The 13,564-nt window shown below is 41.4% G+C and overlaps 1 protein-coding gene across 1 annotated transcript in view; it reads left to right on the forward strand.

Moving 5' to 3' along the window:
- tyw1 (tRNA-yW synthesizing protein 1 homolog) overlaps positions 1 to 13,564 on the forward strand; it is a 94,204-nt gene that overhangs the window by 3,855 nt on the left and 76,785 nt on the right. Inside the window, exons 5-7 of the mRNA XM_083773075.1 lie at positions 57 to 251; positions 8,220 to 8,513; positions 10,671 to 10,787. Of these exons, the coding sequence (XP_083629201.1) occupies positions 57 to 251; positions 8,220 to 8,513; positions 10,671 to 10,787 (606 nt within the window). The remainder of the gene's footprint in view (positions 1 to 56; positions 252 to 8,219; positions 8,514 to 10,670; positions 10,788 to 13,564) is intronic.

Here is a 13,564-nt window from a genome sequence, read left to right on the forward strand (position 1 = left end):
TGGGGGATCAAGGGGATCCGGAGCACCTCTCTAATTTTGATCCCATCTCTTTGCAGTGCACCAATAGGACAGTGTGTGTGTTTCTGCTGGCCACCTACACTGATGGACAGCCGACAGAGAACGCTGAGTGGTTCTGTAAGTGGCTGGAGGAGGCTTCCACGGACTTCAGATATGGGAACACCTACCTGAAAGGCCTGAGATATGCAGTGTTTGGCCTTGGCGACTCTGTGTACCTCGGGCACTATAATACGGTGAGAGCTGTTTTCTTAACCCATTTTGGCCTGAGATCAGATTCTAAAAATGTCTTCTACATCCTGACAGTTTTCTGAAAAAGCTATGTTTCTATGTCAGTGGTTCTTCGATTTTTCAAAAATAGCAGACCTACAAGCTCGTAGCGCGCCACTTGGTGGCGCGCTACAATCTTAGCCAATCAGGATGGAATATGGGAAATGGTGCAGATCCTTGTTGATCACATGACTATGGAGATAGTGTATAGTGAATTGCGTGATGCATGGATACAATTTGTACGAGTAATGTACAGAAATGTGTTTGGCCAAAATCGGCCTCATGGTGGCGCTATAACAGGCCGTTGTGGAATATTTGGGGCAGAGGTTTGTCGATGGCATCCAGGGAGTGTGTGTGCACACTACAGTTTGGCATGGATCGGGCCAACGGCCCCGGAGATTAGCTGGTAACGGACAGACACACACACACACTCACACAGACGCACGGACGGAGTGCAACAATACTCTCTCCCCATGCCTTCGGCCTGGTGGAGACAACTAATGGAAGAGAAAAAACTATAGCTAAAATGTGGCTATTCTGTTGCCATTTCTGATGTGCACGATTTAGCCATATTTGTTTTGGAAACACGACAGACTGGATTTGGTGGTCCTATGAAAAAGTAGTGTCAGAAGCGGGATTCGAACCCGCGCCTCCATTCGGAGACCAGAAATCCCTTAACCAGGAAGGTTTATCACCTTGAGTCTGGCGCCTTAGACCGCTCGGCCATCCTGACAGCTGTGCAAAATCCCTGTTAATATCTTCATCTTGTGTCATGTGGCTCTCCTTTCTTTCTGCCCGTTTTCCTGCCTCAGAACGGAGTGAACAATAGATGTGGAAAATGCAGGGAAAATGTTTTTCCATGGCCTCTAGGGAGTACGCATGCAAAGTTGTACACTGGTGATCGATGCAGTTATTGGTCAAAACAAGAATAAGGGCATTTCTCTGCCTTCTCTCATTGTTTATATTGTATTGTATTGCAGCACGACATATGCCCTTACTGGGCTGCATTCAAGACACTTGCCTTGTGTCTGACACCTGACTTGTTTGGTCAAACCATGTGGGCTTCCATTGGAAATGCATTGGAGTGGCCATTAAATACAGACACAAGATAAACGCAAGACGGGTGTCTTGAATTTGTGAATGCAGCCCAGTAAGGGCATATGTCGACCCCACCCGCTCACCTCCACCGCACCCCCTTCTGCTGCTGCGTCCATCTTAGAAACTAAACACAATATAAACAATGGTAGAAGGGTGGGGCCGAGAAAGGCCCTTATTGGCCTGTTATAGCGCCACCGTGAGACTGATTTGGAATAAAATAAGTGGCATGTCGTCCTCGGTCTAGTGGAAATGTGCGTGTATAATTTCACGGAAATTGCACACTGTGTTTGTAATTTGTGGCATTTTGTTCGAAACGGATCAATCATGCGAGCTTTGGAAGCCAATCTTAGCCAATCAGGATGGAATATGGGAAATGGTGCAGATCCGTGTTGATCACATGACTATGGAGATAGTGTATACCGTATTGTGTGATGCATGGATAAAATGTGTACGAGTAATGTACAGAAATGTGTTTGGCGAAAATCGGCCTCATGGTGGCGCTATAACAGGCCGTTGTGGAATATTTGGGGCAGAGGTTCATCGATTGCATCCAGGGAGTGTGTGTGCACACTACAGTTTGGCATGGATCGGTCCGGAGATTAGCTGGTAAACAGACGAACGGACACTCACACAGATACAGACACACACACGGACTGACGGAGTGCAAAAATACTCTCTCCCCATGCCTTCGGCCTGGTGGAACTAATGGAAGAGAAGAGAAAAAACTATAGAGTAGAAAAATATGCCTATTCTGTTGCCATTTCTTATGTGCACGATTTCTTTAGCCGTCTTTGTTTTGGAAGCACGACAGACTGGATTTGGTGGTCCTATGTAAAAGTAGTGTCAGAAGCGGGATTCGAACCCGCGCCTCCATTCGGAGACCAGAAATCCCTTAACCAGGAAGGTTTATCACCTTGAGTCTGGCGCCTTAGACCGCTCGGCCATCCTGACAGCTGTGCAAAATCCCTGTTAATATCCAACCTTCATCTAGTCCCATGTGACTCTCCTTTCTTTCTGCCCCTGTTTTCCTGCCTCGGAAAGGAAAATGCAGGGGAAATGTTTTTCCATGGCCTCTAGGGAGTACGCATACAAAGTTGGCATGTCGTCCTCTGCCTAGTGGAAATGTGCGTGTATAATTTCACGGAAATTGCACACTGTTTGTAATTTGTGGCATTTTGTTCAAAACGGACCAATCATGCGAGATTTGGAGATTTTTAGCCAATCAGGATGGAATATGGGAAATGGTGTAGATCCGTGTAGATCACATGACTATGGAGATAGTGTATACCGAATTGTGTGATGCATGGATAAAATGTGTACGAGTAATGTACAGAAATGTGTTTGGCCAAAATCGGCCTCATGGTGGCGCTATAACAGGCCGTTGTGGAATATTTGGAGCAGAGGTTTGTCGATGGCATCCAGGGAGTGTGTGTGCACACTACAGTTTGGCATGATCGGGCCAACGGTGCCGGAGATTAGCTGGTAACGGACGGACAGACACACACACAGACACACAGACGGACGGAGTGCAAAAATACTCTCTCCCCATGCCTTCGGCCTGGTGGAACTAATGGAAGAGAAAAAACTATAGAGTAGAAAAATGTGGCTATTCTGTTGCCTTTTCTGATGTGCACGATTTAGCTATCTTTGCTTTGGAAGCACGACAGACTGGATTTGGTGGTCCTATTGTACAGTCAGTATGCAGTGCCGGTTGGTGCCACAGGGTGGTGCACTGCTCCCTTTTGTTTTGCTGTGTATACAAGATCTGACGTCATTTCCACTATATGCTGTATTGTATATGACACGCAGTGTGACTGTATGCTCCGTTCACTTTTGTTTCTTATATTAGTGCTGTCTGCCATGAGACCTGGCTTGATATGGTTAATACTGAATTAATGCTCTATTAGTTGGCTGCCAAATAAACCAGCTTACTGAGCTTAGTGACATTATCTTTGTCTGTGTGAAATAGAAATAGAAATAGAAATACCTATTATCTTTGTCTGTGTGAAATACCTAACTATTCTGCTGTATCCAGTCCACCATAGTCTACTCCCCTGCTCAACACATCACACTATGTAAAAGTAGTGTCAGAAGCGGGATTCGAACCCGCGCCTCCATTCGGAGACCAGAAATCCCTTAACCAGGAAGGCTTATCACCTTGAGTCTGGCGCCTTAGACCGCTCGGCCATCCTGACAGCTGTGCAAAATCCCTGTTAATATCCAACCTTCATCTTGTCTCATGTGGCTCTCCTTTCTTTCTGCCCCTGTTTTCCTGCCTCGGAAAGGAGTGAGCAATAGCAGCTCATGTGATAGCATTTCCACTTTCTACTGACGGTTGTAAACCCACCTTTCAGTCCAGACAGTACTTGATTTCCCTAGTCACACAGTTGTGAGAGAGACATTTCCCTTGCCCTGTGAGGCTGCCTGTACATGTTTTTCCCTTTTATACTTTCTTTAACTGACTATATATATATATATATATCTCTATATATTTTTATATATATATATATATATATTATTATAATTTTTTGGGCCAGTCCGTGCCTGACTGAATACAATTTTCTATCAATCAATGTTGTAACTTAACTGCTGTGCCGTCTCTGGGGCTGGACGATGATTTTGCCCCCGCGGGATATTAAAGGTATATCTATCTAATCAGTCTCTGGGGGAAGGGTGTTCGTGGTCCCTTTGTAATGCTGACAGCGGAACAGATGCGGGGGAAGGGATTGCAGCAAAGACAGTGACTCAGATTTCACCGGCTCAAAGTGCATTCCACTGTGGAACTGCTCTAACTGGTAGACAAAGCTCTGTATGTCTGGATGGCCGAGCGGTCTAAGGCGCTGCGTTCAGGTCGCAGTCTCCCCTGGAGGCGTGGGTTCGAATCCCACTTCAGACAGGATTTATGCATAAATAGCAAATACTATAATATTTAGTTTGAATACATTATATTTAAGATTTATATTACCACTGCACTGTAGAATATCAATGTTAATTATGTTATAACTACTAGTTAATAACATAATTTACAAACTGTTATTCAATGAGTTATTTTTAACTTAACTACTTTAAATGTTTACAACTATGTATTATAGATGGCTAATAGATCACTCACAATCTGATATTTAATGAGTTATAAATTACCTGTTAAAAATGCCTTAAATAAATAGATCATGAACAAGCTATTAGTAAACTATTTATTTATGAATGACTTGAATGTATTTGTTGATCCAGCAATAGGTTTAGAAAGTAAGTGAGTAAATGAGGAATAGTTTTACTAATCTTTAAATCATGATTTGTTATTGACTTCTAAAGGGCTTTTGGGTTGTCTCTTCCAGTATGGATGTTAGAAAAGTAGGATTGGTATTCAGCATGTGTTTCAATAAAGTACTTCACATGTCATTGAGGTAGCGTGGCCGAGCGGTCTAAGGCGCTGGATTAAGGCTCCAGTCTCTTCGGAGGCGTGGGTTCAAATCCCACCGCTGCCAGGGAAGCTTTTAGCTTTAGATGAGTTGGTATAGAAGCTGTTTGGCAGACAGCGGGTCCCTGTTTTGCCACAACTGACCATCAGCAATAAAACTTTGATGCACATATGCGTCTCCTCATGCCGGATAACTTTCATTTGACCTCTGACCTTTAGGATTTCCCACCATTTTGAATTATATGAAAAACAGTTAAAATCTGTCTCCTGCTCGGATCTTTGATCAAAATTCACGAAAATTTCTACACACATAGGTTAGACCAATATCGACAAATAATTGGGAGTACATTTCTTTTTAAGTGAAGAAATTACGTTTTTATGAGCCAATGAAAATTGCATTTATATGACAATTCTTCTTCTCCCCTAATACATACATGCAAAGCCACATGTTGGTGAAACTTTTCAGTCTGGTAGAGGGTCATGCCAAATAGCGCTGAAACAAGTCTTACCCCAATTTGTCAAAGAAGGGCGCTATCGCGATTGTTTGAAAATGAAATGTTTGAACCGGCATAACTCATGCCTCGTTTGGCCAAAAAGCCATGGCACTTGTTTACACATGTGCCCTGACTCATGCGGAACACATCTGTCACTTTGACCAGTAAGCTCCACTCTCAGACTTTCCACAATTTTGAGCAGTTTGATAAACGGTTAAACCTGATTTTCTGGGATAATAAAGGTATCTATCTATCTAATCAATCAGTCTCTGGGGGAAGGGTGTTGGTGGTCCCTTCTGTAATGCTGACAGTGGAGGGGGAAGGGATTGCACCAAAGACAGTGACTTGGGTGTCACCACAGCTCAAAGTGCATTCCACTGTGAATCTGCTCTAACTGGTAGACAGAGCTCTCTGTATGTCAGGATGGCCGAGCGGTCTAAGGCGCTGCGTTCAGGTCGCAGTCTCCCCTGGAGGCGTGGGTTCGAATCCCACTTCTGACAGGATTTATGCATCAGTAACAAATAGCAAACACTATAATATTTAGATTTATATTAACCATGTAGAATAACAATGTTATAACTACTGGTTAATAACATAATTGACAAACTTATTCAATGAGTTATTGTTAACTTAACTATAAATGTTTGTAAGTTAAGGATTTACAACTATTGTCTTATAGATAGCTATAATAGATCACTCGCAGACATTTAATGACCTATTAAATTTACGTTAATGCTATATAACTATGCCTTATGAATAGATCATGAACAAGCTATTATTAAACTTTTTATTTATTGATGACTTGAATGTATTTGTTGACCCAGCAATAGGTTTAAACTGGAAACACATAGCATGTGTTTAATTTACTAATGAGAGTAAATGAGGAATAGTTCCAAATTTACAATAACCCCCTCCATAAACTATGAACTATTATTAAGGTAGCGTGGCCGAGCGGTCTAAGGCGCTGGATTAAGGCTCCAGTCTCTTCGGAGGCGTGGGTTCAAATCCCACCGCTGCCAGGGAAGCTTTTACCTTTAGATGAGTGGGTATATAGACGCAGTCTGGCAGACAGCGGGTCCCTGTTTTGCCACAACTGACCGTCAGCAATAAAACTTTGATATACATATGCGTCTCCTCATGCCAGAGAACTTTCGTTTGACCTCTGATCTTTAGATCTCCTACCATTTTGAATTATATGAGTAGTTAGTAGCTTCACCCTTAGACTTTCCGCCATTTTGAGCAGTTTGAAAAACGGTTAAACCTGATTTTCTGGGATAATAGAGTTATATCTATATATTATTCTAATCAATCAGTCTCTGGGGGTAGGGTGTTGGGGATCCCTTTTGTAATGCTGACAGTGGAACAGAGGCGGGGGAAGGGATTGCAGCAAAGCCAGTGTAACTGCTGTAACTGGTAGACAGAGCTCTGTATGTCTGGATGGCCGAGCGGTCTAAGGCGCTGCGTTCAGGTCGCAGTCTCCCCTGGAGGCGTGGGTTCGAATCCCACTTCAGACAGTATTTATGCATCAGTAACAAATTGCAAATAGTAATACTATATAATAATATATATATATTATATTATATATATATATATATAATAATACTATAATATTTAGTTTTAATACAATGTTATAACTACTAGTTAATAATATAATTTACAAACTGTTATTCAATGAGTTATTGTTACCTTAATTACTGTAAATGTTGGTAAGTTAAGGATTTACAACTCTGTCTTATAGATAGCTAATAGATCACTCGCAAACTGATATTTAAAGAGTTATAAAGAACCTGTTAAATATACCGGTATGTTAATGCTATATAAGTTTGCCTTATAAATAGATTATGAACAAGCTATTAGTAAACTATTTATTTAGTAATGACTTGAATGTATTTAATACATACATGCAGAGTCACATGTTGGTGAAACTTTTCAGTATGGTAGAGGGTCATGCCAAATCGTGCTTTAATCGCGTCTTACCCCAATTTGCCAAAGAAGGGCGCTGTCGCAATTGCAGGCATAACTCATGCCTCGTTTGGCAAAAGCCATGGAACTTGTTTACATGTGCCTTGACTCATGCGGAACACATCTGTCACCTTGTACGTGAAGAAATGTATAAAAAATATAGCTGCAAGCAGCGATAAGAGGGGCCAAGGAATGCAGCAATAAGAAAAAGACTATATGCAATACGCACAATAAGCTGGTCTGTTTGGGGTGACCTAAAGTGGCACTGTTGAGCAGCCTAAAAGGGCCATTCACACTGAGCACTATAACCATAACTGCAGCCAGCCAGTGGTGTTGTTGAGCAGCCTGCACTGCTCAGTTCACATGGGTGTGATTTTTCTTATTGCTTGGTCCCGTCTTATCACTGCTTGCAGCTATATTAGGGGCTATATTCAGCCATTAGTGTAGAATAGATTTTCGTCTTACACAAACATTAACTTCCCATTGACAATGAAAGGAGAGTTAAAGTTCATAAAGTTTAAATAAGTAAACTAAATTATGCATTTGCTGCATGATTCTTGCTCAAATGTGAATATCTATTTTCCTCTAAGAATTGAGATCATAATTCTCACACGATTCTCATTTTTTCCAGAAAAATATTTGTCTTTAGTCTGTAGTTGCTGAACATTCAAAATGTGGTACCTGGAGCCAACTCTTGTGGCAAACAACATCAAAGTGCTTGAATTTAGTAACCAAAATTATTTGGACAGCCAACTAGTGTTGCACGATTCTTTCTCAAATTCAGAAATGAGATCACATAGGTGTCTGCATCTAGATCTCAGTCTTTTGGTAATTGTGCAGCACTAATCGTGTCCCTCTCGATTATCAAAGTTGCCCACCCCAGCTGTGGGATATACACAACCATGAACAGGCTGAAATAGTGTTTTAAGTCTTTAAACCCATGTCCTTATTATCCTCCGCAGGTGGGTACGAACGTGGACAAGTGGCTGTGGATGCTGAGCGCCACGCGTATCCTGACCAGAGCCGAGGGCGACTGTAACGTCGTGAAGAGCCGCAATGGCAGCGTCCAGGCAGACTTCCTGGCGTGGAAGGAGCGGTTTCTGAGCCGCCTCCAGGCTCTGGCCAAAGGTGACCAGAAGGGCAGCTGCAGTGGGAACTGTAAGACCGATGGTGGCCCCTGTAAGAACAAGAAGCACAACAGCCGGGAGGAGCCATCGGAGGAGGAGCAGGCAGATCCACAACCTGACAGCTCTGAGGTAATGGAGGGAAAGAAACCCTGTTGTATCACTCACTCCCAATCTTCCACCGTAGTCTGAAGGTAACAAGGCAACTCACCCAGTTTCTGTTTTCCTCCCATAATTTTCCCCAGTGAGGGGTGGGAGAGGCTGGACAGCAGACGGCTGGACTTTGAATTTCTCTAACTATAAACTGTCATGACAGAGCAGACAGTACAAATATAATTTATGAAAAGCTACTACAGTGAAGTCTGTTCACAGAAGTTGTTGTAGGATATGTGGGGATTATCTGACAAGGTACCATTTGAGTGGGCAAAACCTTACATATACTACATTGTTTATAGGGTCAATATAAGTAAAATAATATAGCCTTTCCACAGGAGTATCTTTTTATATTTTTCCAAAAAGAATACAAACAGCCAATAGCATATTACAAAGTTACTGGTGAAAATCCCGGGAGGAAAAACGGGCAAGCACCGGGGTGAAAACCCATCTGAAAACCCATCTCTTCAGACTCCATCTTAGCCCGCAGCACTTGCCCGTAGCACTTGCACTATAGCTTTAAACTTTATTATTTTTTATGAAAAAAAAACAAAAAAAACCCCACTAAAGACAACAGACAAACGGGTATACATCACATATGTTGCCAGACATCATCTTATGAATTATAAAATAAAATAAAAAGAAATGCTGTTGCATATTAATAGGAGATTACACACAGCGTTGGTGGTATAGTGGTGAGCATAGCTGCCTTCCAAGCAGTTGACCCGGGTTCGATTCCCGGCCAACGCAGCTTCTTTATTGTTTTGATGAATTGAACATGGTGGACCCTCTTGTAAACAAGTGTAATGCTTAATTGGGTCGTCCACTCACAGTTAACAGTCTTTGTATTGAGTTTGAGCTTGAAATGTACTGTAATTCTGCAAACTGTAAATATTTCAATCAAACAGATTTATTTGTGGTATTTATGGTAAAAATGGTTGCTTACTGTAAATCACTTTGGATTAAGAGTGTCTGCTCTGTATGTCTGGATGGCCGAGCGGTCTAAGGCGCTGCGTTCAGGTCGCAGTCTCCCCTGGAGGCGTGGGTTCGAATCCCACTTCAGACAGTTTTTATGCATCAGTAACAAATTGCAAATACTATAATATGTAGTTTTAATACATTATAGTTAAGATTTATATTAACACTGTAGAATAACAATGTTATAACTACTAGCTAATAACATAATTTACAAACTGTTATTCAATGAGTTATTGTTCTCTTAATTACTTTAAATGTTTGTACCGGTAAGTTAAGGATTTACAACTATGTCTTTATAGATAGCTAATAGATCACTCGCAAACTGATATTTAAAGAGTTATAAATGACCTGTTAAATTTACCGCTATGTTAACACTCCGAACGCCCAGGGTTATTTATTATAGCGCCCAGCGATTAAGAATGTCTGCTAAATGCCTAAATTGTATCTAATTCCACTAGACAAGTCATTCTGGGGGAGCACCGGTTGGTAGCTGATCATATAATCGCAAAGTCACTAGATGTATTTCAGATGGAGGCTTGTGTGAAATCATGTCCTCCTATCTCTGTCCTTGGCTCTACACTGTCTTGGCTTAGTAAAGCAGAAGAAGAACTAGAAAAAGTGCTCCTCAGAGCACACTCTGTGACTCGGCACAGGTCTCCAGGTCAGGTTATTGTGGCCTCCTGGTGGCGCTATAATAGACTGATGTGAGAAGGGTGCCATTTCTTCTTACGCCATTAATGACAATTGGACGTTCAAATTCATGATTTGGATTTTTGCAATCTGTTTTGCAAAACTCCACCTGTTGGTGGCGCTATAACAGACCAATATGAAAAGGGTGGAATTTATTCCTCAGCCTAGTAGGAAAGTGTGACTTTTTGTTAAAAACGGGCCAATCCTGGAAATATTGGACTTGATGTCTTGATCACATGACTATAGAGATACTGTGTACCGATTTGCAGGAGTTTTGGAGAGAATCTGGAGGAGTAATATAAAAAAAGCTTTTACAAAAGTCTGCCTCTTGGTGGCGCTATAAAAGGCAGATGTGAAAAATCCAAGTCAAAGGTTTTACCTTGGCCTCTCTAGGGAGTGTGCATGCAAAGTTCCATGCAGATCGGTGCAGTTATAGGTAAAAATGTGAAAATCTCCCTATCTCCGCAGGAGGAAGAACATCTGGAATCCAGCAGTGACGAGGAATCTTCTGCCATGGATGAGAACAGATCTGTGGTCGACATGGAGGATCTAGGCAACATGATCAACGGTCTCAAGAAAGCCAAGGTTGGTGGCCCAGATAATTATGTTTAAGTCCGGCAGCCGGGGATGTGGAGTGGGACATTTGCTATGAATATATATTCTTTTTTTATTGGCCTAAAATATTGTCTATATACATACATTCATGAATCCACCTGCTGACCGGCTGTCAACATTGAGCAATCTTTTTGTATAGGGGATTATATGTGACCGTAGTCTCTCAAGACAGGTGCTTTTTTTTTCTTTGTTTTGCCAATGGGTACCCAGATTGTATGTGACCATACCATTAACAACCGTGTGTGTGTGTGTGTGTGTGTGTGTGTGTGTGTGTGTCCATGAGAGAGGGCAAAGTATGTGTGTGTGTGTGTGTGTGTGTGTGTGTGTGTGTGTCCATGAGAGAGGGCAAAGTATGTGTGTGTGTGTGTGTGTGTGTGTGTGTGTGTGTGTGTGTGTGTCCATGAGAGAGGGCAAAGTATGTGTGTGTGTGTGTGTGTGTGTGTGTGTGTGTGTGTCCATGAGAGAGGGCAAAGTATGTAACTGTAGCTACCCTAGTGTACAAATCCTCTGTTTGACTTGGAAGCACGCAGCATCGATACTAAAACCGACGTAGAACAATGTGAAAATGTCATTGTGACTCTGATTTACAAACATCAGATAATGCATTTATTTCTGTTCGTTATAACGGACGTTTAGCCGCGCACATATTTTTGTTCTCAGAACTGCTAGAGAGTAAGCTACTGTGTTTGTGTTAAAAATATGTGAATCACATATATTCCCAAAATGCATAATGTTTCAAGGCAAAGTTTGTGTTTTGTAGAATCTGGGATGGAGTTCAGGAAAACGGCAAGGAAAGTAAATATTGATCCAAGGCTGTCTTGTCTTGTCTCCTGCATCGTTGATGTGGTGATGTCAGACGGCATGTGAGATGAGATTTGGGAGGTTTTTGACAGGCCCTTTGCAAGACGTCTAGGAGTGTGTAAAGTTCTGAGATGTTGAAGCTTAACAGTTTGAGAGTCAGATGATGTGATTGCTTTTTTTGTGAGCTTGTAGATCTGCTATTTTCGATATTTTTGTCCAAAAGTGCCCTCTTACGGGATGTCAGCCCCTGCCTCTCTAACACTCTCTGCACGTCCCCGGTGCTTACTCTGCACCCCATGTTTGCTTCCGGCCTGGCTCTCACCAACACAGATAACCTTTGCACCTGTGGGAAACAATCTGTCCTTTCCAACGCATTTTAGAATGAATAAGCAAAATGTGATTGATGCTGCGATGGCAATTCGGTGAGATCAAAGGACGTAATTGAGGAGGGGGTGTCCGGTGGTCTTAGGAGTTCCTTCCTAACTACCACTATGGGGAATGTAATACCTCCAGCTTGGCTGTGACTGCGTGCTCCAATGAACACAATTTGGCTTTGTTTTGTGGGTGGGCAGCTAGTTTAATATATTAGTTGACATGTTAAACATTTACCATTGCCAAAAGATAAGTATTAATACTATTTGTAAGTTCCAAATGAAATGTGAAGAGAAAGGATTTGTCCACAATTGTAATATCGTAGAGTAATATTATTACATTATTATTTTATTCATAGGGATCATTCTAACTCAGCCTGTGATCTCTGATTATAGCAGTGTTGATTTTAGTTTTAGTCATAGTCTCTTGAATAGTTTTCATTTAGTTTTAGTCACATTTTAGTCACCTGGAATGTTTTAGTGTTTTAGTCGACTAAATATCATAAGATTTTAGTTGACTAAATCTACAGTTGATTTATTTTGGCAGGCCTTGATGCCGTCGTAATGACTGATTGTACACTTGCTGAAAATTGCCGATATACAAGCTCGCAGCGTGGCGCGTTGTGAGCTTGTAGGTTATTTTCTGCATGTAACCAAGTGTAAAATGACTTTTACTGGGTGTTTTGTCCACTAGTCCCTTCCTAACATTTTGGTCTACTTTTTTATTTGTTGACGAGATTGCCAATATATTTAGTCTTAGTTTTAGTCATCATAGCTTAGTTTTTAATTTAGTTTCCATTTAGTTTCCATCAGTGAAAAAAGGTATAGTCGACGAAATCAACACTGTATTATAGCAATAAAGATCACAGTTTTGGTTTTACAGTTGAGAACGGTTGAGAATTATCTGTTACTTCAGCTTTATGAGCATTACTGTGTTTGACCACTAGGTGGTGTCAGAGACTCTTATTTCAGTGGGATATATAGTGTTGAACTCAATTGACCGAGTAGGAGATGATTTATTGATGGAGGAGAGCCTTGAAAAACAGAACTTGGAATTATTTGACTCTTCAGGGTAATAATGATGTTTTCACAGCATGATAGAAACAATTACAAAGATGAGCAGATTTCATTGACTGTACTCAAGTCTTTTGTCCACAACTGTGGGAAATAGACCCAATAACTTAAGGAAGACTTATTTCCAAGGGGCGGTTACAAATAGATTCCAACATCACAGCAAAAAAGTCTCACTTTGAATAGTGGCTTCTGATTGGTCACCCACAACTTTGGGGTGAGCGAAATGTAATTCAGACTGAGGAGTGCCAGACCAATCTCATTTTCCCTGTGGCAGATCCATCTGGTTTCCAGGCTACCAATAGTGCCCGTACTACTGTAGTGTACTTAATGCATAAATAAACAATTATTTGCAACGATTTTAGTTGCTGGGGGAAAAAAATAAGTCAAATTTATCTTATGTCTGCTATGCTTTCAGCCTGCCAAGAAAGAGTCAAATTTGAAGTTTTAAAAAGTACATTATGTATTATAACTTTTTTGCCTATTGTGCAAATCTTCTTCAAA

This window comes from Protomyctophum parallelum (genome assembly GCF_964188405.1).
Source record: "Protomyctophum parallelum genome assembly, chromosome: 9".
Taxonomy (NCBI): domain Eukaryota; kingdom Metazoa; phylum Chordata; class Actinopteri; order Myctophiformes; family Myctophidae; genus Protomyctophum; species Protomyctophum parallelum.